Source organism: Pterocles gutturalis, unplaced genomic scaffold (genome assembly GCF_000699245.1).
Source record: "Pterocles gutturalis isolate BGI_N339 unplaced genomic scaffold, ASM69924v1 scaffold8503, whole genome shotgun sequence".
In the NCBI taxonomy this organism is placed as follows: Eukaryota; Metazoa; Chordata; class Aves; order Pterocliformes; family Pteroclidae; genus Pterocles; species Pterocles gutturalis.
The window spans coordinates 7,833-32,571 of NW_010118001.1; the positions used below are offsets into that span (position 1 = coordinate 7,833).

Consider the following 24,739-nt stretch of genomic DNA (forward strand, 5'->3'; position numbering starts at 1 on the left):
CGTTTTGCCGGTGCCGTGAGGCTGAGAAGGGCAGACAGCCCTGCAGACCCTGGGATGCTGCTTTTACCGCAGGACATCCTCTGTTGGGGGTGTGGGATGTCTGTCCCCTGAGGAATCTCCAAATCTCCCCATGATTTGGGCTCGCATCCTGGAATATAAGCTCATTTTCTACACTGGGCTCTGTTATCTGAATCTCATGTGCCTGCTGCTACTCGGACAGAAAAAAATGATCTTTATTGCTGTAATATGTTTGTCGGCTTTCCTTTAGCGCAGCAAAGCACTGTAAGATCTGCAAATGAAAAGTGCTTTAGAAACATCAGCATTTTTTTGAGCGACAGAGGTTGAAAGAAAAAAAACTCTGAGACTCAAGTCTTGCAAACCAAACCACTCAGCCAGGTTTTCTTGGCACGATTCCTTTTGCAAAGTGGTTATCTTGCCACCCGCTGGAGACAAAAGTGAAGAAATGGATGAAGGCTGTGAAACTACCCCATCCTGATCACTCTTTTACAGCCCTGTGCAGAGCAGAAGGGGTGTCTCGGAGCAATATTTGGCTAAAGGCTGGCCCCGGGGGGTCTAGAGCCCAGGCTGGTGCAGAACCTTCATTGCACTGGTCCTGGTGTGGCAGGCAGGCAGCAGGCAACGCTCCACTTGTGCTCCTGGGAGATGCTGTTTGGGCTTTGCTGCATGTGCTCACCTCCTCTTTGCATCTTTTTTCAACAAAAGCGTGGTGGTGGAACGTTTCTCCTCCTGAGTAACGGTAAAATTTTTGGGTGATGTCTGAGAAGCACGAGCCACCCATGGGACGGAGCAGATCTTCCCGGGGCTCTGGAGGACCACGGCGCAGGGTTGAACCTTCTCAATTTTCTCATCCTGGTTAAGAACCCTCCTGGAATGAGGAATATCGGCTTCGTAACTGTCTTAATTGCATCTAGGCAGCAGCCTAGTCTTTTTTAACTTCAAGCATTAGCTGGAGTTTGTGCAAAGCATTGGCGAGGCAATTAAAATGTCTTTTTAATGGGTTATTTTTGTCGTTTCACCTGGGTGGGAGCTTCCTGGGGTAGGGGCCATCCTTCTGCTACGCTGCTCTGATGCTTAATCCCTAATTGGGTTTTAACCACGAGCCCTGGCTGAGTCACGATGAGACAGAAAGGCGCAGAGATGTGACTGGATAAGAGCATGGGGAGCAAAATACCCAGGCTTCAGTCCCCAAGGGAAAAGCTGGGATCCATCCTGGGGAGAAAAAAAAAAAAAAAAGTAAAGACGTTTGGACAGTGCAGTGTCCAGGTTGTTTTGAAGTTGCTGAGTGTTTGCAGGAGTAAGCTCCAGGGACGAAAAGCAGTGAAAATGGACTGGCTCTGAGTGTTTGTCTTAAATCCTGAGGACAGTTAGGAGAAAATGGGGTTTTTTTGAGCAAGAGTGCAATAACTCTAAAGCAGATGCATCTCTCGAGTGCTGGGCAAACGCCTGTCTGTCTGCACCTGGGTGAACTTCTGCCCCTGCGTGGGACATCGCTGCTGCATCCCACGCGGTGAAGGATGCCGTGATGACGATTAAATCTCATTTCAGGCTCGGTCGGCAGACACCTTCCCAGGCATGTGCTCTGTCGGCAGCCAGGGAGAGGACTTGGGGCTTGTCACCTCCGTAGGGCTGCAAGCTTAGGTCCGGCTGAATCCATTTCTTGTGCAGCTCAGCCGAGAGAAGCCAGGGATGAATCTGTTTTTCCTCTGCAACTTTCATTCATTCAGCTGCTGCCTGCATTAATGCACCTCCGTTGCCTTGCGATCTCTCTCTACCTAGGTTATTTAGAGGAATGCTTTCTAAAAATAGCTGCCTGGTTGGATCTTTCCGGTATTATTCTGTGTAGCACTAGGAAGGCTGGTCCAGTTCATTGACATTCCCTTAAAATACAGCTAATCCACGTAATCTCATTAGAGTTGTAGGTGATTAATCCGCGAGCGAGCTTCAGCAGTGGTCCTGCAAAGCCTTTTATTCCCCGTCTATTATCAGGATAGCTAAAAATCACTGGGAGGATGTTTTGATTTTGTTTGGGGTTTTTTTTAGGACCAGGTCTTACAATATTTTTGTTTTAATTCTCTTGAAAATCTCCCACGTTATTTTTGATGATGCCGGCATGTTTCTTCCACTGCTTTCAGCTTTGCTGGCTGCTGGCATCCCGTGACTACACACCAGGATCTCCCCAAATCCTGAGCCTGAGGAGGATTAAAACAGCAGAGACCTTTTTTTCCCAGGGTGGAAGACAGGAAGCTTTGGTGTGTGAAGATGTTAGCATGGGATTCCTGGTCTCCAGCATCTCTTTGCAGGTGTGGGGCTTTGTGGCCCTACTCTTTAGGGAGTCAGACCAAGGAAAGGGCTGAGATTTGGGATGCGGGCTCCCCGTCGTTGGGAAGGACCCACCTTGTTCCCCAGGAGGATGGGATGTGTGGGGGCAGGCAGGCTGGATGTGTGGGTCAGACCCTTTAGTGGGACCATCGCTGCGGGGCTGCAGTGGGAGGAGTGAGGGTGGAAACCTTTTACAAGTGTTTTTTGCAGAAAAATGCAGATTTTTTAATTTTTTTTTTTTCCTCTGCTTTAGCCTGTCTTCGTTGTTTTCCCAAGCTGAGCATGCAGATCTGCAAGCAGTCCAGCTCCGGCCCCCAAAATAAACTGGATGAGATTTGTCAGTGAGCAGAGGGATTAAAGGGGAGGTTAATCTCCAAGAGACACAAGCGCAAGCACTTTTGTGAGATCCCAGCGCCGTGTTTTGAGAGGACATCAGGCTCTCTGCTCACAGAGGTACCTCTTGGGGCCCGTGGAGGGTAGGGGCGAGTCGAAGGAGTCGCTCTGCCATCTCTCTGGCTGCCCGTGCGTGCTGCACATACCTCCTCTGGGGCAAATTCCTGGTGTGGGCTCCTCACAGTAAAAAAACAAAAAACAAAAAACAAAAAAAAAAAAACCTCGAGGGCTGTTTCTGTTGTTTTGTTTTTTTTTTTTTAATAACCAACCTGCTTTTGCTTATCTTGGTCCAGCCCCACCAGTGATAACACAGGCAAAGTCCTGACCTGCGGCGTCCTGGGGAGCTAAGGCTCAGCTCTCCGACGAATCGCCGGCAGAGAGCGGATCTTCTCGTCTCTTTTTTAGAAGAAAAGACCGTAGGTGCCAAACCAAAAGGGCAGAGTGATTTGCCCCGATGAGGTGTCGTGTTTCTGCTCTGATTTATAGCTAAGGGAGAGGCTAGAGTCATCCGTTCGAGGAGTTGCTTTATTTAGGTAATGGAAATAATTCTGCTGGTTTTAAATCAATATGTTGTCAGCCATTAAAAGCCCGTGCGGCGTGAAAACCGCGTCTGGCAGGACCAGGGCTGAAGAGGGAGAAGGATAAAAGCTACAGGTGCAGCAAAATGCACCGGCTACGATGTCTGTCTGTCCGTCACGGACAGCTTGACGCAGGTGGATGCTTTCATAGAGATGGAGCTGGGTTTTTCCAGCTTGATACCATCTCAAACAAAAGCATTTAGGCTGGTGGGAGAGGGCACGCTGGTTTGTTCAAGGCACTGTCTAGCTGCTGTCTGGCTGCAGACCCCCGAGCCCGGAGTGGTCTCACGTGCTGGGAAATGAGACCTTTCCCCACGTCTCGCCTGTGTTCAGCCGCTCGCAGCCCCTCTGCCACGGCTGATTTACCAAAACCGACTGTCTGCGCCGCTTAAAGTCTCTGCGAGTGTCAGCAAGTTCTTCATTGTTTTCTGTTCTTTCTGTGAACTAATGAGCGTTGTCTGATTTTTCTTTTTTTTTTTTTTTTCTGAGCATGATTTGGCCTGGCCACAAGTGCCCTAGCTGTTAAGGAGGAAAATTCCTATTTTCCTGTGAGAGGTTTGGGTGGCAGAGGTGGCTTTGCAGCGCTGAGTGATGCTGCTCCTCTCGCTTATGGTACGGTGGCATGCATGGGAAAACTCTGTGTGTGTTAATGCCGTTCAAGCTGAGACTCTGGGATCATTTTTTTGCTTCTTCCCTTTGGTTTTATCTTCTCCCTCTGGCTTTTCCCACAAGCTCATGGAGATTTCTCCTTCTTCTGAGGGCAGGGCTGCTTGGTGCCTTCTGGCTTTTTGCTGGTGGCAGCTCTGCTCATCTCCTTCTCGAGAGGTTTCTGTTTGGACCCTGGTATTCAAGGCATAAATACGATTCTTGGAGAAATAGGTGTATGATAATTAGCAAGAGTTTCACTCAGAGGAGCTCACGACAGCCATCCTCTGACTTTGCAACTTGTTTTCAGGTGGGTCCAGGTGCTTGCTGGTGTCTGTGCGCAGGCTTGGGATGCTTTCTGGGGTCTCTGGTGGAGACCCCAGCACCGAGGAAGCTGAGGACACACAGCACAAGAGCGTTGCTCGTTCTTAAGCATCCTTCGCAGGCTGAGCTGTTCCTCTTGCTGACTGTGTTCGTCGTGAGGATTTGGGAACAGCTTCCTTCTCTGCGATCACACCGGTTTTGCTGGGTTCTTGTCCCCTGTTTTTTTTTACGGCTTGAGCTGCAGGAGGGAAGGGAAGAGGCTGCTTGCCAAGACGAGAGCAGAAGTGTTGCCTTTACCTGTGTTCAGCCCTGAAGAGCGACCCTCCCCGGGGCTCTCCGCAGGATGTTCCTGCAGAATTGAGCACCAGGAACCCATGTTTATTGATGGGAAAGACTAATTAAGTTTCAGCCTTGAAGCAGCTGCTGGCCTGGGAGCTCAGAGCTACAGGAGACTTGCCCGCATTTCCCTCTGCTTCAGTAACTCCGTTACTGTGACTAAAGCTTGGAGAGATTTCCTGAAGACATACGAGTCCATCATGGGAACAGCAGGCACCAAAATTTCCCGATCTCGGTCTGCTGCACCCTCGGGGTTGGAGATGGTCCCCACCGTGCTCGGCGGGGATGCTGCTGTGGCGCAAGGAGCGGGCAGGCAGAGATGAAAGGATGTTTGAAAGGCTTTTGCTGAAGCAGGGAGGGATGCTGGGGCAAAAAACCCAAATCTCATCATCCTGCCAGATCTACCCGATAGAGGAATCAATAAGCTAAGCTCCTGTGATGAGCACAGCCCCTGCTAGACCCCTCCTGCTTTGCACAGCGTTTAATCTTGGCCCCAGTCAAAAAAGCTGTTGAGATGTAATGGTTTGCGGGATCCAGCCCTTGACAAGGTGTTCAAGTGAGAGATTGCTGTTATCTTTCTTTAATTAGCACCTGTGGTGCTGTGCTAATAACAGACAGCTTGTTACGACGCTTGAGCTTTAATGAATTCATCCAGCTCGAGAGATCGCTGCTCAGAGCGGGTTCGGTGAAAAGGAAAAGCTCATCACAACATCGCGGTCAGGTCTTGCACTGGGGAATGCTGGGGGCTCTTTGGGAGAGAGCAGCCCTCGGTGAAAGAGTGAGTGAGAGGTAAATTGAAACTGTAAAATACACTCAATATTTGTAAAGAGGGAACATGTCCCTACATTTCCTACTTTATTCTTACAAGCACAGTGTTTCTTGGAAATTTGATTGTAGAATTCTCCATGTAAGCAACCGGATCGCTTCTTTGGTCACCCCTTTGGCCATGCTGTGGGTTTGAACGGTGACTTTGACCTCACACATCTTTATTAAGTTGGTGGGATTTATGGGCTGTAGAACAGGAGAATTTTCCAACAGAGAAGATTTTTTTGTATATGCTTTCTGAAAGTACCCCAAAGTTTTCCTGGCTTTAAACTAGGATAGATAGGAGAGGGTATGAGGATAAAGTTGGCACTCAAATCCCTTAAAACTAGTGTCCCTTTGTGTTTTACTGTCTGCCAGCACCCCAGCAAAACCATCTGTTGAGCACATGAGCAAAAGATTGGGGTGACTCCACCACTCTAAACAAGTCAGATTTATTTTCTTTGTTTTCCCTGCATGTCGTTTTGGTGTAACCACGGATTTTATTACTCTCTGCTCCTGATCCTCTGCTGTGCTTGAGGACCTGTTGGCTGGATTCTGCTGCAGTTTGCCCCGAAGCTCCCATTGAATTCGGCTTTTCAAGTGGATGGCAGATCCTGGCCTCATCAGCCTGAAAAAAACCCTGGGACTCTGGTTTGTCGTTTGATGAAAATAAACCACGTTTTCCGACATCTGCAGCCAAATAGCATCGCTGCTGCTTTTATGACCACAGTTGGTCTCAGCAGCTATTTTCATCAAGCCACTGAAATAACACTTTTTCTTTACAATAGACTTGGAGAACCAAGAAGAGAGGAAAAAAAAACGGGATTGCTGATAATGGGACTGGCGTCCTGAAACCGGTTAGCTGCGGTACTGCCCAAGGATCCAGCCCTTTGTTGGAAATTTGTAATTGCAGAAGATGCTGCTGGGTCATCTCTCAGCCAGGGATGGAGACGTAGCCGGGGCACCGCAAAGCCCATCGCTTTGCTTCTGGGATAAACGAGGGTTCTTTCTTCCCTTCTAGCTGCATGCGTTGCATTTTCCCTTTCAGTGCTTCTAGAACTGTACTAATTATTCATAATTAAGCTGACGAGGCAAAAGTTGGTTTCCTTCCATTGCATCTAGAGTAAGCCAAGAAGCTCGACGTGGGAGCGAGCACTGCGTCCCATCCAGCCCTACCTGGTCTCAGCGACTGCCACAGAGTTTGGCTCGTTGTGCCAAAAAGCTGACAAACGTGGTGGGTTCTGGGCGATGGGGCTGAGAGGTGAGATGCAGAGACAGATCTTGAACCCAACGTGGCACCTTGTTGGATCCAAGTGCTATTTCAGAGTTCCCTTTGCCTGTAGGAAATTTTTGCTACTTTTCTTGGGCTTTTTTGCCTCCTCAGACGTCCAGGAGATCCATGCAAAGACGAAGGTCTTCAGTGCAGGTTTAGGAAACTCAGGTTGGCCACCCCAAGTGGAAAAGCTCCAGTTTTGCTCCAGCCAGGTGGACCTCTTGCAGCCCTCTGGTTCTTCATCAGGTCCCAGCCTGCTCTTAGACCTTCCCATGCTCCTCAGACCCCCCCCAACACCTCCTTGGGGTTTAAGCACCGTGTTTTCCCGTTCCATGCAGCTGGGTTGTGATACAGAGGTAACCTTCCTGCACCGGATGCTCTTTCCTGCTCTCCTCTCAGAGCCTCAGGATTTATTTACCTTCCTTTTCCCCTCCATTCCTTGTTTATCATCCTTTTTTTCTCCCTTCTGTGGCTGTGGAACTCTCTGGCTCTGCATTGCCCCTCTTCCTAACAGCAAGAACTGCTTTCTCTGTTCAATCCTTGCGTACAAAAGCCAGCATTAGATAATTGCTGGATTGAAGAGAGGCTGTAATTATTTTTGCTTCCAAGTACAGGAACAAGCACAGTTTGCCAAACGACTCGGTAACTGCTGGCAGATGCTCTTCGGAGGGTATTCCTGCCCTGCCGACATCCCTCCCCACCGTCATGTGGTCCATACATCTTTATTTTAACCATTAATTCATTTTATTTTCAAATAGCTGCTCCGTGCTGGCCTGAAGCATTCCAGTTCTCTTCCACCTTTAATGATGGATGATTACAAACCAAAACGAAGCTCAGCATTTGATATTTTCCCCGTCATTGCTCTAGGTTATATTTTGTCAGGAAAATCCCCAAAATACTGAGATCCTCCATGCCTCTGGCTAACCCTGCATCTTCATCCCCAGCAGACATTGGTATTTGCCGACAATTTAGATGTTATCTCATTCATATTTTTATATATGTATATGCATTTATTTATTCAGCTGTACCTTCAAAGAGGAGCATAGGACCTGTGTCTGTCTTGCACATGTTTACACGGAGGAGTTCTTGGGTCTGTAAAGCCTCCCGGAGGATAAGAGCAAAGCTGGGAGGCACTGAAATCATATCGTTCGCTGGGTAAGGGGTTGGCAGCTCCCCGCGACCGCAAACACAGAGCCAGTGGCATCCCCAAGCTGCTGCTGAGGTTTTCTGTGGGACCTTTGCCTTCTGTAAATCACTCTGTAATGTTTTCAGACAGATTAAAATTTTTAAAAACCCCCAAACAACAAAGGGGAAAGGAAGGGTTACAGTTTTCCATGTATTACAAATCAAAAAGGAAAAATTAACCATCTGAAGAATGCTGGTAATGACGCAAGCTTTTGGAGGAGATAGATAACTAATGAGCCTCCGAAAGGTCACAGTTTTGCTCGTGGTTAACCTTCAGTGAGCCATTACATACACAGGGCTGTTATCTAATTATTCCATCTCCTTTTTTCTTCCAGGAGCAGGGCTGAGACCTGCTGAGGGATAACCGGGCTGTGCAGCGCAGGAAACTTCTCCGGCAAGCTGTAAAGATCAGATGGCGCTTGGCTTCGCCAGCGAAAGATGTACAAGGGCAAGGTGTTGGAACTGAAAACGTGGAAACCCGCTGTGCTGAATGCAGCCGAGAAAGTGAGTTTTGGTCCTCAAAATATTTGCTGCCATCGAGATTTCTAACTGCTGATGAGGAAGATGGGGTGTGCCCGTACTGAAAAGGGAGCGACAAGAAGGACGAAGCTTTGCTAACCACTGGGGAGCCCGGACAGTGCCTGGATGCGCTTTGCTGGTGGGGAAAACGCCGTCAAAACTTGTGGGCAGGGAGGGTTTGGGGCAGCGGAGGGGCCATGGGGCTGCTCTGGGCTCTGCCCCGCGGCGGGGCTGTCTGGCTGCCCCGGCACTGAGACACTGGGGACGTGGGGCTGGGTGTTCGGCTGCACCACCAGCCCCACGATTCAGCGTCGTTTCGGGGACATCAGAGAAGGAAAACAGGAAAGTGGTTGAAAAATGTAGCAGTGTTGATCTTTTAGTCTCAAGAAAAATAACTTTTCTGTTTTGCTAGAGAACTCTGGGCTCTGTTTATCCACCCTGCTTGGAAGGTTTCTTCTACCGCTTGATTTCTCACCCAGTTTAAAACATTTTATTCATGTGTGTGTGCTCGCATCTGTTTTAACTGTGTCTGTGTGTCATCTCGAAGCGATGGGCATCTCTGAGTAATAATGAGGCACTTGATTTCAAACCACGTTTGCACTCTGGAAGCCTTTCGACTCTCCCAGCTTTTCAAGTGACGAAGGAGAAAAAGCCGAAAGAGGACGGAGCCCGCGATGGCAGAGAAGTGTGACTGTATCGCCAGCATGTACGGCTACGACCTGGGCTGTCGCTTTATTAATTTTCGCCCGTTGGGCTTCGGGGCCAACGGGCTGGTGCTGTCAGCCCTCGACAGCAAGAGCTGCCGCAAAGTGGCGGTGAAGAAGATCACCATCGGCGACGCGCGGAGCATGAAACACGCTTTCCGGGAGATCAAAATCATCCGCCGCCTGGACCACGATAACATTGTGAAGGTGTACGAGGTGTTGGGGCCCAAGGGGACTAACCTACGCGGGGATTTTTTCAAGTTTAACATAGTGTACATCGTCCAGGAATACATGGAGACGGACCTGGCGCGGCTGCTGGAGCAGGGGAAGCTCGCCGAGGAGCACGCCAAGCTCTTCATGTACCAGCTACTGCGGGGACTGAAGTACATCCACTCGGCCAACGTCCTCCACCGCGACCTCAAGCCGGCCAATATTTTCATCAGCACGGAGGATCTGGTGTTAAAAATCGGTGACTTCGGGCTGGCCAGAATCGTGGATCAGCATTACTCGCACAAGGTAGGCGATGCTGAATTGCCGAGGCTGGCGCTCTCTTGGCCGGCACAGGGAGGTGTTGAACACATGTCGGGTGAAGCGTTCAGGCCTTTGTGGGTCTTCCCAGGAGAAGCTGGTCCTTGAGGCTGTTCGGGCAGCTGTAAGCACTGCTGGGGTGGTTGCTGGTGGTGTTTGCCTTCCCTGTCCCAAGCCAGGATGTTTTTCCTCGGCAAAACCAGTGGGTTGAGCTCTGCCAAGCACTCCCCAGGGCTCTCCAGTGCTGCAAAGAAGCAAGCAGGGCACAGGACGGGTTCAAGTACCATTCAGGTGTCTTTTTGTTGCTTTATATCATATGTATCAAATATATAGAATCACAGAATGGTTTGGGTTGGAAGAGACCTTAAAGACCATCCAGTTCCACCCCCTGCCATGGGCAGGGACACCTCCCACTAGCCCAGGTTGCTCAAAGCCTCATCCAATATATTTGATTCCATCAGGAGGCATGTGTTTGCTCGCTTTACTTAAATGACTAAATTTTCTGTTTCTTGCTTTGCTGCTTTCATAAAACACGAGCTGCCGTTCATCCCTGCAGCGGAAGCGCGTGGGAAGGGTACCTGGCTCATCCACAGCCGCTCTGCTTCTGTTTGTCCTCGTTTCTGTGCCAGCCCGCTTCTTACAAACCCAGCGCTGTCTGAATTACGCTTATTTCGTCGTAAGGAAAGAAGGGTGGATCTTTGAGATACAGCTGTATTCTTTCATCTGAGGTCAAGATCTAAATAACATAATTTTTTTTTGCTCTTTGGTACTTACACGCTGTATTATCATGCAATAATAATTGTGAGTGGCCATGAACATCCCTTGCGGTCCCTTCTGTTGGTCCACGCACACCTTCTTGCAGCAGTCTGGAAAAAGAAGAATGACGCAAAACGCAGGAAAACAAATACCTGCCTTTGAGTAGGGGAAATCCATCCTCTCCTTGGGGATCTTTGGGACTGACTCAGTTTTCCTCTCCTGCTGCTGTCGCCAGCTCCTCTCTCTACCCAAAAAGGGCTGAAATTCTCCCAAAGCAGCACTTTCTAACAAGCAATTAGCGAGCCGTGGGCTGAGGATTCGTCCACGAAAGGTCGTATTGCCAGGCAGCTGCCAAACCCTGCAAAATAATTTAAGGTACCGAAACCAGTTCTGTACTAAGGCAAAAATGCAGCTATTAAAAGATCTGAGTTTTTCCTCTAACAAGTTTAATTCACCGTGGCAGTCTCTAGCAGCAAAACCTTCGGCCCTGAATGTGTCACTCTCTCTTGGGACAGGGGACTGGGAAGGGACCCTTGCCCTCGAGAAAGGGGGGATGGAGCTGGGAGCAGCTCGAGGTGGGAGTGGTGGCTGTGCTGACAGCGGGCAGCAGGGTCAGAGGGAGGCAAGGAGAAGTCTCTGTAATGCCCAGTCCTGATGCTAATGGATTTTGAAGGGAGTTGCAGGTTTAATAGAAGTTTCTGTCCAGGCTGGAGGTTTGGAGTAGCAGAGGAGCACTTGTAGAGCCCCGTGGTCCTGGGAGAAAGCGAAGTATCGCGTGGGCTGCACCGGCAGACGTGAGTCTGCACCTGGTTTCTGATTCAAGGTACTACTTAGTATCGTAAGATAAGGTGAAATCTATTTTCTTGAGCTGGATGTTTGTGTGGGCGAGTTCAGTGTCCCCCACGGACCCACCATCGCGCCTGTGCCGAGGTTTAAGTACGTTTAAATACATTTACCAGTGGGCTCCTGCCCCATGCAGCTCTGATTTGGGCACCATTGCTTTGTGCAGGGAGGCGGGGAAGAGGGAAAAGGATGGTGAAAAGATGATCTCGTGGTCCTGAAGCTGAGCCCTGATCCATTCTGGTTTTGAGTCTGGGGCTTGGGGAGAAAGAAAACCTGGGGAGAAGGAAGAAGGTTGCAAGGGACATCAGAGAGTGAGCATGGGGTCCTTGTCACCGCTGCCTAACCTTCCTGCGCTCCCTTCCTCACCAGTTATTTAGGACTCAGCTCAGGAAGAGGCTCCTGGCATTCTAAATGTGTTGGTTTGGGGTTTTTTTAAGTCAGATGCATTCAGAGACTTCTCCCAAGGGAGAGCAACTCCCGGAGAAAACCCCTGGGAACAAGGCAGCACTATGTGACCGCAGAAAGTCACGGATTTAAGGAGCATCATCTCGTCAGGTTAGGAATTGTCTGTCCGTGTCTGCTGCAGAATTATTGTTATTTCTAAGCAATTCTCCCTTGCCTTAATAGCAGCCAGTGCAGTGAGAAAGAGCTGCCAGGAGGATGGCCAGGGCTGCGGCTCGGTGGTAGGACGGAACTTTGCAAGATGCCGCTGCACGAGCATCCTCTGATTCCTCCCAGGAGTGCAAGGCTGGAGCATCGGTGCAAAGAAATAGCAGATCCCTACTGTGCAGAGAGACCTAGATACCGCTCCGGAACAGAGCCAAAAATAGCAGCACCACAAATAATGTCAGTTTTGTGTAAATTGTGGCGATGGAGAGGACTGTGTGAAGGCAGAGGTACGACAGGATGGCTTGGATGGAGCTTGGGCTGGTCCCGCCTTTGATTTCCAGCTCTTCTCAGATGACTCAGAAAAATCAATTCCTTTCCATATTTCTCTTTCAACCTCCGCTTTCCTCAAGGGCTCATATAGATTTATAAGCTCCTTGGTCTGTGCTCTCGCAGAAAGAATCAGCAAGAGGGAGAGAACCGGAGCATCACCGTCTCTGAAGCTGCTAAGCCACCACCCTGATGCCGATTGGGGTTCCCAACACCCCGAATTTTGGTGCTGCCAGCAGGTGCTGATGCAGAACTGCCCAAAAGCCGATGAAATCCTGCTCCCTGGGTAATTAATTGCTGTAACAACTCAGTAGATCCAAACCTCTGAAGGCAGTGCAGAGCTACACCTCCAGCATAATATTTTCTTGCCATCCTTTCCCGTGAGGGAGAGTCGTCTTAAGCGCTCGGATATTTTTCCCTTAGGATGGTTTGTGTCTGGAGTATGCTCAGACTGATGGCTGGGTTCTGCTAACAGGAGAAAATTGCAGGTTGCGCGGTGGTGTTCATCTAAAAGGTCACAGCTCTTCTGACCTGACGTTTCTTAAATCCCAAACCATCCTGCTGAGTGTTAAAATGGCAAGTAATAACTGCGGTAGGTTGCGAGCAGCGTTTTAAACACAGTTTAGAAATATATATACCCCCTAAATTACAGCCCTTGCTTGGCAATGTGTCTCGTTTACATGGCTTGCAGCAGGCAACTGTGTAATTAAGATAATTTGATGGGAAAAGGAGAGCTCTCCAACTACTGGGAGAAGCCCTGGACCACAGCGGGGTGCTGACCTTCACTGGCTTTGAAGCAGAGCAGCTTCGTGGGCATTTCTCCCACTGTCTGGCCCGTGTTTGCTGCTCAAATCCTTCTCTCCATGTGGTAAGAGCAGCGCAGGGCATCTGTTTTGAAACTTCCCGGTAAGAAAAAAGCTACGTTTCGAACTGCCAAGGTCACGGCCAGATCTGGGTCTGTACCTTCGTAGGCTGCTTAGACCCGACGGCTTAAATTTTAGCCCCGGGTTAAAAAAACACCCCTCTAAGCTCTGTGGGTGCTCACGTGCTTGCAAACGTCTCTTTAGGCCTCAGAACATCGGGTCTAGTAGAAGAGGACCCTCGGGAGATGGTCCTGTGCATCCCCCTCTCTGTCCCCTCATCTCTTCCCTGATGCTCTCGCCATCCAGCCGTGCAGGCTCCGTTCTCTTCCTTCTTACTTGTCTTTATCCCCGGGAGTCGCTAATCCTGCTGTTTATCCCTCTAGAACATCTCCACGTTAATTCCTTTTTCCTCGGTCGCTGCTGTTTGTGGTCTGAACGTTTTGCCGGGTGACTTGGTCTTGTGTCGTGACACGGTTTATAAACCACCCCAGGGTGGGAGGACGATGACCGGGGCTCGTGGACGTTCTCTGGATCCCCTTGGTGCAAATTAAGGTGAAATTACATGAAACAATAGAATATTGGCTTATAACTTTAATGCATTTAGGGGAAAAGGGAAATGTTGGATGTAAAATGTGGCAGAATTGCAAAAAGATAAATGACTTGGTAACGACAACTCGTAAGAGTAATACTACCTACTAAAAATGCTAAAAATTAATTAATTATCACCTTGATAGTATTAGGTGATTAATTAATAGGTAATAGCTATTAATAGTGTAATGATCATCCTTATGTGCCCGGAGAATAGAGATGGGGAGATCAAGAGGTGCTCGAAGAGAAAAGAGAAAGGAAAAGGAGAGAAGAGGGAAAGAAAAGTTTTTTCCCCACCCTTGGATCCAGGCGACAATCAACGTCTTGGGGTCCTTGGCAGGCAGGCGCTTGCCTCTCCTTTTGTTTATTGACCTTTTATAGACCAAAGTTCTCAGGTCTCCTCCTAATTTTCTTCAGTTAGCATAGGAAGTGATGCAGGTGTCTCCTTAATTAGCACAGGAGGCGGAGAGGGGTGTCTCCTTAATTTGCATGGGAATTTTGGCTGAAAGTCCTGCGTTAGCAAAGGAAAAGAACAAGATTTGCTACTTCGGTAGCAAGGGGAGCAAGGCCTTCGCATTCCTCACCTCTTCTTATCAGCAAGGAATATAATTGCAACCAAAATGTTGCCTGATGCCCCAAAGTGCTTGGGGACATCTGCATGGGGCTGCGAGGGACCCTCTGTCCCTTTGCCTATTAGCAGCATTAATTACGGCATTAATTGGCAGCACTTCCAAGCTGAGGAGGGTGCAGCAGCTCTTTTAGGGAGAGGTCACTTGGTAAATGGTTTCCAGACCATCTTCAAACCTTTGAAGTCCTCCCTTCCTTTTGTACTCACCGATCAGTGCAAACATAATAGCTTCCAGTTCATCTAGGAAAATAATACAATCCCCAGGTGGGGCATCGTGAGGAGGTCTTCAAAGGAGATGAGGACGTGGGACGTTGCTCCGTACTCACCCCGGAGGAGACCACCCTCCGCGTTCAACCCTCGGGCAGCTGCCCACGGCCCCGTGCAGCCAGCGCTGACCCCAATGCGGTTATTCTCCTCCTCTGTCCTCTGATGAAGCACATAGTAGTCTGAAATTCTGAAATAATTCAGGAATTAATGCGTTCTGTCATCCCAAACCGCTGAGAGAACACGCGTCACATTGCTGGAGCACTGGCAGGTCCTGCGGCGCTCGCCGTGTGCTGCTGTGCCATGCTCCCTGCATTAAATGAAACTTCTCAGCTCATCGGTCTCCGTTACGCCTTATCTTAAGAAGACCAAAATTAAAATCTTATTTTAAAAGCAAACCCTTTATGATTAAAAACTTGACGACTCGCATGTTTGGAAGTTGGAAAACAACCTGAATTGGGGGAAGAGGGATGTTATAAACCTCGTAGGGTTTGTGGTGGTGCGCTGCTCTCACGTTCAGGCTGAGAGATGTATCCTATACCATCCTAGGAGATATTATATAGCATAACCGCATCTGCAGTTATATTGCAACTGAAAACAGTTTATGAAGCTGTTTCAGTTAGGATGGAATTTTTAACTGAGTTTTACATGAAGCGTATTCATGCTGTCATTGCATTTTGATACACTCCAAATGCTTCAGGGCATTTACATGTAATTCAGCTTTATAATTTAATTTTATTTTGTTGTTTCTACTGTATATCAATCTACCTCATTCTGTTAATGCATTATTTTTAATATAGAAAATGCCCCTTATGAATATTCCGCCGTTATCCTGATGAAACAACCATTCACGTCCAGCCCCTGCGTGGCACTCGCGCATCCGGAGCTTGGCCGGCGAGTGAAGCCGGTGGCACCGGGACATCCAGTACGATGCCGGCATTATTTCCAGGATTGAACGCATCCCCTTGAATTCAGCGGGTGCCGCTGAGCGCTTGGCACTCGTGTGAAATCTCCCGGGTGAGTTCAGGAACAGGAGGGCTGCGGTCCAAAGAGACGACAGCACTCCGGCTTTGTCCCATGGGGTGCCGCTGAGGACATCTCCTTTAAAACCAGGTCAAGCATCCCAACCAACCGTCCTCGGAAAGGAGGACGGAGGATGAGGACCTGCCCCGCTGCTGAAAGTGATGCCGGGGTTCCAGTAGCTCGGCAGCAAGGGAGGCAATTTATTAGGTCAGATTCAGGCTCGGTGCAGAAAGGGCAGGGTTTCCAAGCTCCACATCTGCTAGCTGATCCCTGAAACGGCTTTCCCACTTATCCTACAGCATCTTATTTTCAAGAATCTTGTCTAGGAGCCCTTGCGGGGCTGTGTGATGCGCTCAGCAATGCTTACAGACTGGTCCAGGCGGCTTTCCTTTCACACTGTTGTGATTTTCCTCCATAAGTCTGTTTTCTTTCCCATCCCCTTGTTCTCCTCTTTATCCTGAGATCCCACGTCTCACCCCTGTAAGATGCTGCATGGGCTCGCGTGCAGTTCCCCAAACCGAAGGGGGGATCACGGCGGCAGCATCCCATGGATGCAGGCAGGGCAAACTCCCCTGGCTTCTGTGCAAGGCTGGATCCTGCTGAGCGCATCCTCTGGGCTCCCCAGGGAGCTCCTACCCTTCAAAAATGTAATTTGCAGGGAGTTGGACCTGCAGGAATTTCGCACGATGTGGCTTGGTGTTAGCAGCGGTTTAGGTGGCTGTGGAGGGACTATAGATACAGGGTTAACTGCAGGTGGAATCAGCAAAACGTAATTTAGATAATACATCAAAGTCCTCTGACAGTGACATGAAATAACTTTTTTTGCAGGTGTGATCTGCAAATCTGTGCTGTGAAAGCCATCTGTCCTTTGCAGAAGATGCTTCAGCACCAGGATGAAGTGACAAACAGCAAATAAATTTTTGGGGATGACGGGGAGGAGTAGAGGAGCTCTCTTGCACGGTTGCTGATGTCTCTATCTCTGCTTTTTTTTCAGGGTTACCTTTCTGAAGGCTTGGTAACAAAATGGTATCGCTCCCCTCGCCTCCTCCTCTCTCCGAACAACTACACCAAAGCCATCGACATGTGGGCGGCCGGCTGCATCCTGGCCGAGATGCTGACGGGAAGGATGCTCTTTGCTGGTAGGTTTCTGACTCCCACTGATTAATTTTTTTTAAAAAAACCTTTTTCTGTGTCTGGGTTTCCAACAGAAAATAAGAGCTGCTTGTTGGGAGGAAGGATGCTAAAAAATGATCCTAGGGTGGAGTACAAGGACAGGAGATAATGTGGCTTGTGCTCTGTGCCATGGAATTTCATTGTGGTTGGTGTCTTTGTGGTATTTTTTTGAGGGAAAACATTTGAGTGCCGCTACCCCTTTTCAGCCATTTTCAGGACTTTCCTGTAAGCGAGTATTAGAGCTGTAAAGGTGCAGTGCAAGGAAAAGAAAATAAAAAAAGCAGCGGCAAGGAGCGCATAATTATCAGCGCAGCATTTAAAAGCTCAACTCTGTTCTTGAGAAGCAAATCTTTATTTAATATGGTTCCAAAAATGCTGTTGTCAGGAGCAAAGCTGTGCTTCCCAGGCTGGGCGGTGGAGCCATTCATTCAGGAGCGAAGCAGCCGCTCTGCCTGTTGAACAAGCTGCTGCCCTGCCCCGCGTCTGCAGCGATGCTCCTCCTCGGTTGTCTCTCCATCGCCCATTAGTGTTCTGAATGACGAGGTTTAACGGGTTTCGTGAGCAGCTGTTGGCAGACTTGTGTAAATAAATAATTAGAGCCATTAATAATGGAGAAGGACATTTTCTTCACAAATATTTCAGGGCACCGCAGAGCTCCACAGCTGGTGCTTGGTTGCAGCTGCTGTCTCTCCTGCTTGCAGCTTCCGTATTTCTTTTGTGAAAGTTGAAAATTAAGCAGTAAGTATCATTTCAAAGAGATTATTAAAATTATCTCACTTTCCTTCCTTGGTCCTCAGTCTCCTCTGGAATATATGTAGAAAAATACTGATTTTTTCCACTACTGCTCATAATGAGCACCCGGAGAACAAGCTGAAGTGCCCATGCTGGTGCACATGGCTACAGGTGAGATAAATTCTGTCCTGGCTGCCCAGGCGAGATGCCACAGAGCAGCTGTGCAGGAACCTACTTTGCAGGTTGGTTCCTGAGAGTCCGCAGCAGGTTAGAGATGGGATTTGGCAGATCACAGACTGGACTCAGCCAGACGAGTGCTGCGAGCATCCCAGCTTCTCTGCTTTCCCGTGCAATCACTTAATAAGCCCCCAGATGATGGCAGGATGCTTAGTTAATGGGTGGGGATCAAAACCAAAGCTCAAAAGACATATTCTTTTCAGGCTGCTTTAAAAATAGTCTGTAGAGTCATTACGGGAAGGTCCTGGCCCTGTGCCCTGTTTCCTGGTCTCCTCCTATACCAGTAAGTGAAGAAGAGCTGGGGTGGGAGCCCAGCAGTGGGGCACGGTGCCCCATACCATATCTTTCATCTGCTGGTGTCCAAAAGGAAGGAGAATAAAAACCCAGTCACTCAGAATAGCTAAAACTGGTAAATATTTCATCTTTGCTTTTGCTTTTCTCCTCTTTGCTTTGGAGGAGTTTGCCCCCAGCCAGCTGCAGCCCCCGGCACTGCAGAACAAGACTTTCGGAGAGTCACCAGCAAAGACCTCATGGGAAATAACAGCCATGTATTTTCCAGAAAGTTGCAAACCTCCCGTAATTGCCTTACACTGGATAAATTGTTTTCTGAGTATGCGTCAGCGGCAGAGTTTAAATTGAGTGCTTAGTGTAAGTCAATATAATTAACCCAGCAGTCTGTCTGGGGTGCTTAAGCAGTGCAGTTAAATTAAGGTGATCGGTTACTGGGAATAGATGTCACTTGCTGCTTTCTGTCTCCTACATGAGTTAACAGATGCCCAGCACAGAGGGACCCCCAGCCCCCTCTCCCTCCCCACAGCCTCTTCTCGGGGCTATGCAGTGGCAGGAGCAGCGTTGGGTTCGGCAGAGCCCTGGGAGGGTGCAAGAAATTCGGCTGACCCAAAGCTCAGAGGAGCATAGGACGTCTCCAGCAGCTCAAATCTGGTTCGCAGACCTTGTGAGAGCTCCTCACCGCGAGCAGCAGGGAAAACAGGGACGAGCATCCGTAACTGAGCGGCTACAGCTCCCTCCAGTGACTTCTCCACCTTCTGCTGCTGAAGCGTATCCGAAAGGATTGCCAGCGGAAGCAAGAGAAAATAGGAGAAAGAAAAAAGCTGCCTGTCCTTGCAGTGTCTGTGGATATCGCCAGCAGGGCTGTGTCTTTGACTGAGAGCTAGGAGATGGCGCGGTGGCTTTTCCCATGGGATCAGGGCTTGCTCCCAAAGGAGTCGCTAGCAGGGCTTGGGTGCTCAGCTGGGACTTGGCTGCAAGCCCAGGGAAGGATTTTCTTTTCCAAAACGTGGCAAAAACTCCCTGTTCTCTCCTTGGGTAACGACAGCACGTTGTGTTTGTTCTGTCTGTAGTTTGTGTTTTTCTTTTCAGGAATTAATGCCTCCAGAAGGGCCCTAGGAATGACATAAATAGAGGATAATGGTGGAGAACTGGGTTCCTGAGAACCATAATTCAAGGCTTCCGGCATTGCGTTAGCAGCTTCTTTATGTAACTGAACATGGCACCTTTTGGCTGCCAGGTTCCTTTGGGGAGCAGTGGCCGGAGCCGCGCTGAGAGGAGAACAGCCACAACACCCTTGTGACTTCTAATACCCTGTAATTTTGATCACAGTTTGGGAATCAGCTCAATTAACAAGGTCTTGGTTTCCTGATGGTCACCTTTAGTTTCTCCTGGAGCCATGCTGCGAACCTCTAAATGACCTAAAATTAGTTTTTCTATAGGAAAGTGAATTAATTTGACATTAGGAGCATGTCCCTGTGTCTTTTTTGCTTTTCCTATTGCTCTGTCATCTTCTCAGACTTCATTCTGTGGTGTGATGGTGACCAGCTATGCTAATGTCAGCATTGGTTTGGGGTTTTCTGAGTTTATTGCCGTGTCCTGGTTGGGAGCTCTGCTGTTCGGAGTGAAAGTGAGGGTGTTTGGTAGCCCAAAAATCCCCGTTGGTTTGTCTGCCCCAGCCAGCTTGCCATCTTAATGGATCGTCCTGCCTCTAACGAGAGAATATTTATACCTGGCATTTCTGGCAGACAGAAAATCGATAGTGCGACTCGGTATTTCTGCCAGGCTGCTTCTCTGTGACACGTAGGGAGTTGGAAATCAGCCGTGGAGCTCTCAGTCACTCCAGTTGTGTGGTAAAGAATGGGATTAGCGTTCATTAATGAGGCAGTTGGCTCCGCTCTGCTGCCACTTCTTGCCTCTCACTGACAAGTACCCGTCCTGGGTGGGGGCTTAGGGGCACATGGATAGATATGTCCTGAAGGAAAAGGATTAAAAAATATTAATAACCCCCCTCCCTGCCCTGATTTAACTTCTGGCTCCGTCTCACTGCCTGTTTTCTGCCTGTTTAGGGGGTCACGAGCTGGAACAGATGCAGCTTATTCTGGAGACGATCCCCGTTATCCATGAGGAGGACAAAGAGGAGCTGCTCAAAGTGATGCCCACGTTCATCAACAGCACCTGGGAAGTGAGGAAGCCGCTGCGCAAGCTGCTCCCCGAAGTGGACAGTGAAGGTACCGTAGTGCCTGCTGGCTTCAGTGCCCTCCGCTGCCGTGTTTTCAGACCTGGTTCCCCAGAGCATCACCGGAATCGTTGTGTAAAGCCACGTGGATGAGTGTCGGAATTCAGATATCTGAGGGTTTGCAGTGTGTAGTCCCATCTGGAGCTCACACATCCCCACCGCTGTCCCCCCAGGTCCTGTTTGCTGTCCCACTGGGGAAGGTGTGGGCTGCAGGACGACGCAGTAGCTTTCTCCCAGGTAGCTCATACAGAAATCAGGGTGAAATAGTCCTCCAAGACTATTCCAAGACACTTCCATCCCTGCCTTCCTGTGCCTCTTCTGAGGGTTCAGCCCAGAGATTGTTTTCAAGCCCTGTTCATTTTCTTGCTGTGCTCTTTGCCTGAACACAGTTGTAGAACACAAGAAAATAAATGCTTCTACTTCACAAATACCTGAACTCCATGAGATGGTTGCTACAGGCAGAAACGTTGTCCAAATGCTCTGAGGCTTGGACATCACTCGTGTCGGGCTATTGCAGCCTGTGATGCTCAAATACCACTTCAGCTGCTTCCCTCCTTTGGCTAAAGCTTAAAAAAAAATCAGAACCTGAACTTGTGGGCAGTGAGAGCTCGCAGGGCAGCAAGGCAGAGGCGAGCAGCGTGGACCCGGGCATGTCAGCTCTTCTGAGCTCCTTCCAAGGCTTAAACTGGGCTGGTAGACCTGGCTGCCTGCTTTTGGGAAGACGTCAAGACCAAGCCCAGCTTATATTTGCTGGCATAACCCTTCGTTGTATGGCGTCTGCTATATAGGCTTGGCAGCATGATACCCATCGTCCCGGGTTACCCAGGGACCGCGTCAGCCTCCGGCATGCAGGACTGGATTTATTCCCTGTCGTTACAGTGGGAAGAAAGGTCACCTGCGCCCCTTACGTGATTCATCGACATTTTCCTGCCTCTCTGACCTGCAATATATCGTAATATATGACTCGTAATATATCGTTCCACCGTGCTGCTTGCCCGCAGTCAGTGACCTTATGAAGCTATTGATTCCTTCCTACTTAATTAGCCCAAGCACTGAAATAATCTCACGGGGTACAATCGGATATTGGTTAATGTTTAAGCACTGAAGCAATAGGCCCTTTCTGCTGAGTGATTTTTTTTGCCCTGAAGAAACTCTCCCCTTCACACGTTGACATCTTTAATGGGGATATTTCTGAAGGTACAGTGCAAAAGTTGTAACTGAAGAAAAGCAGATTCCTTTTTGCATTATCGCGACTCTTCCATGCACCAAGAATCAACTGAATAAGCAACATCTTTAATGACAGGATTTGATCATTTCACATAACCTCAGTAAAAAGAATCATCAAAGAAATCGCAACAAAGCCTCTACGTTTACATTTAATTCCCGTCACTTGAATTGCACTTAATTTCCACCTTCATCATCCTAAAAAGATTTCGTGCTCTGTAGTCCTTCTAAAATCATTTTAGGTACTCAGCATTCTTTAAATATTAATGGGCAGAATAATTTCATGGTGTTGGTCACGCCAAAAACTTTCAAAAATTGAGCTTTAAATCTAATCCTGCTTCAGTTCCACATAAAGGTGTGAAATGCAGTGAGCTTCTCAAACGGATCTGGGAGCGTGGAATCAAATTCTGACACTGTCCAAAGGTTTTTTTGGGGTACGAGCTTAGCATTCTGTCCCAGGATCGCAGCACAGGGTATAACATATATGTGCTGCCCTGTGGAGGTGCGATGCTCTCAGCGTCATTTTTCCTGCCTTGCTACATGAAGTGACGCCTGCGGGCTACAGGATTGCTCCACGTCAAGCACACGGCTCCAGAGGGAGGTAAGATGGATGCAGCAAGGACAGAAGTTCCTGTTTCAGATGCACATGGGCTGTGACCTTTAATTCCTTCCCTATTTCGAGGGGATTTGTTGTGGGGCTTGTCCTGGAAAGGAAGTGGGTATTGCTTTTGAGGAATTAGTGAGCTTGTTTCTCTCTTCTTCACAGCTATTGATTTTCTGGAGAAAATCCTGACATTTAACCCCATGGATCGATTAACAGCTGAGATGGGTCTGCAGCATCCTTACATGAGTCCGTATTCCTGCCCTGAGGATGAACCAGTGTCTCAGCATCCATTCCGGATTGAGGATGAGATTGATGATATTTTACTGATGGAAGCCAACCAGAGCCAGATGTCTAACTGGGACAGGTACGGTACCCAAGGCTGGGCCAGAGACCAGATTCTGGCTTACATTCTTTAGGCAGAACTCGACTGGTGAGTCTCTAACCTGCTCTTGATTGGGTTCAGACCCGTGAAGGACACCTGCTCTTCCTTCTTTGTGCCGTATTGTAATTCTAGCTCAAGCTGGCACCTTGCTGAAGCCAACAAGAGGTTTGTCATTGATTTCCATGGGGAGCAAATGTTGGGTCTTCATGTTCCAGTTACTGTGTGTTTTTCTACTCTTAGTTTCGTTAACAGCCTCTGTTGTCTTAAGTTACATCTGTTTAGGTGACACTGCGGTTCTTCCTTCTGTCCCTATAATACAAGTTATAAAATAATGTAATTCCTGTGCCCTTTGGGGACTGGGCCTGATGTGGAGCTCTATATTTATCACTTTTCAAGGTGCATAAGCCCCCAGAGGCCACAGATCTGTGGGCTTTAAAACAATTTTTAATTGTGTCGACTTTTAAATAGTTTGCTGAAAGTCATCCGGGAAGTCTAGAGCAGATCAAAGCCTTGAGCTGAGGTGTCTCATGTCCTAGATGATTATCCCAGTTGCTAGTTACTGTCCTAGTACCGGAGCAGGTAGGACAAAATAAGCAGCTAAGAATTAACTAGGTTCACTTTCCTATGGAGTTCCCTCCACCTGAGCTGGCTGAGGTTGTCTTTAGCGGTTTTTTTTCTCTGTATAACAATTAAATCTCCTCGCCTTCCTAATCCACTATATTTCACCAGCACTGAAAAAAATAATCTAAATAAATCATTTGCTGTTATTAATCTTTTTGCCTGGGTGAACAAGTATGAGGATGGACAACCAGGTAACGTAGATAAAGAGGAAAGCTGGAAGCTTTTCTCAGGATATTTGTCTTCAATGTATCCCCACAGCTCCAGAATTCTGACAGTTGTAGTCCCCAAAGCAGCAAATGAATTGCTGGAGGTCACCTTGTCACGTTTATGTCTTGGCTTAGTGGAGTGACGCAAGGAGCTGGGACCTAGACTGTTGTCCAGCTGGGGACATCTGCTGTAGGGCCGTAAATTTTGCAACACAAGCCGAGTTTTAGAGACGGGAAATGATTTTGCCTGTGTAAATGAATGTTGTTGGGTAATTGCAGTCAAGGGAATTTTACTAATTTGAGAAGTTATCACTTAGCAAACTGACCTTTCAGGGATGCTCTTGGTCCACGGCATCAGAGCAAACTGGGGATGTCCAATCCCAGTGGTGATTTAACCTCATCTTTTGGAATTTTATGGCAACAAACAAGGAGCACTCACACTGCGGGTGCTTGTCTCTGGGCCGAGGGACAGTTTGATTATTAATATTGTTCATCATGTTTTAATCCCAAGTGGAGAGACGGTGATGGTTGGCTAAATGAAGGGGCCAGCTGGTTTGGTTGTTGAACTTTTCTTCCCTGGGTAAGCCTCAGACTCCTCATGAATTACTCAGCCCCCCTGCCTTTTTTAATACACAAGAAAAAGGTCTTTAATATTAATAAGAACTTAAAGATCTGTAGCTAAGCAGCATATTAGTAAGAAAAAGGTAAAAATAGCAGCAGCGTGCATTTCTGTTTGAGCACTGCTGTTTCTAACAAAGCCGCCATCTGCGTGTCTAATAGCAGCGTGTCTTTTGCAGGTATCACGTAAGCCTCTCCTCCGATTTGGAATGGCGACACGATAAATATCATGACATGGATGAGGTGCAGCGGGACCCCCGGGCAGGGTCGGAATCCATCGCTGAAGAAGCGCAAGTTGATCCGCGGAAATATTCACAAAGCAGCTCGGAGAGGTTCTTGGAGCTATCCCACTCGTCCATGGACCGAGTATTCGATGCTGATTGTGGGAAATCGTGTGATTACAAAGTGGGGTCACCTTCCTACTTGGACAAATTGCTGTGGAGAGACAATAAACCCCATCATTACTCTGAGCCCAAGCTCATTTTAGATTTATCCCACTGGAAAAGAGCAACCATAGCACCCGCAGCTGAGCTATCGCTGGAAGAAGAACCATCCAACCTCTTTTTAGAGATTGCTCAGTGGGTGAAGAGCACGCAGGTGGGTCTCGAGTGTCCCAGTTCTCTTCCAGAGATTCAGGAACGGAACCTGCCGTCTTCTCCTCACCATCTCCACAAAGAACCTGCAGAGGTGAACAGCGAAACGGACCCTGAGTTTGACTTGGACGTCTTCATCTCCAGGGCACTGAAACTTTGCACAAAACCCGAGGATCTTCCAGACAACAAACTCAATGATATCAACGGGGCCTGCATATCGGATCACCCCGGTGAGATGGTACAAACAGAGGTGTACCAGAAAGAGCGATGGTGAGGAACCCACACCCAGGAA

At 48.5% G+C, this 24,739-nt stretch overlaps 1 protein-coding gene across 1 annotated transcript; it reads left to right on the top strand.

Annotated features, from left to right (window-relative positions):
• The first annotated feature begins 9,071 nt into the window (after positions 1–9,071).
• MAPK4 (mitogen-activated protein kinase 4) lies at positions 9,072–24,721 on the top strand. Its single transcript, XM_010076033.1, has 5 exons — positions 9,072–9,617; positions 16,525–16,669; positions 20,030–20,191; positions 22,190–22,391; positions 24,034–24,721. Exons 1-5 carry the CDS (start codon positions 9,072–9,074, stop codon positions 24,719–24,721), a joined length of 1,743 nt encoding a protein of 580 aa, XP_010074335.1.
• Positions 24,722–24,739: the final 18 nt, after the last annotated feature.

Excerpts from the sequence above, each read along its gene's own strand:
- MAPK4 (XM_010076033.1), top strand. The coding sequence starts at position 9,072 with ATGGCAGAGAAGTGTGACTGTATCGCCAGCATGTACGGCTACGACCTG. Across the intron at positions 9,618-16,524 it reads ATCAGCATTACTCGCACAAG|GGTTACCTTTCTGAAGGCTT; the intron begins GTAGGCGATGCT and ends CTTTTTTTTCAG. Across the intron at positions 20,192-22,189 it reads CCCCGAAGTGGACAGTGAAG|CTATTGATTTTCTGGAGAAA; the intron begins GTACCGTAGTGC and ends TCTTCTTCACAG.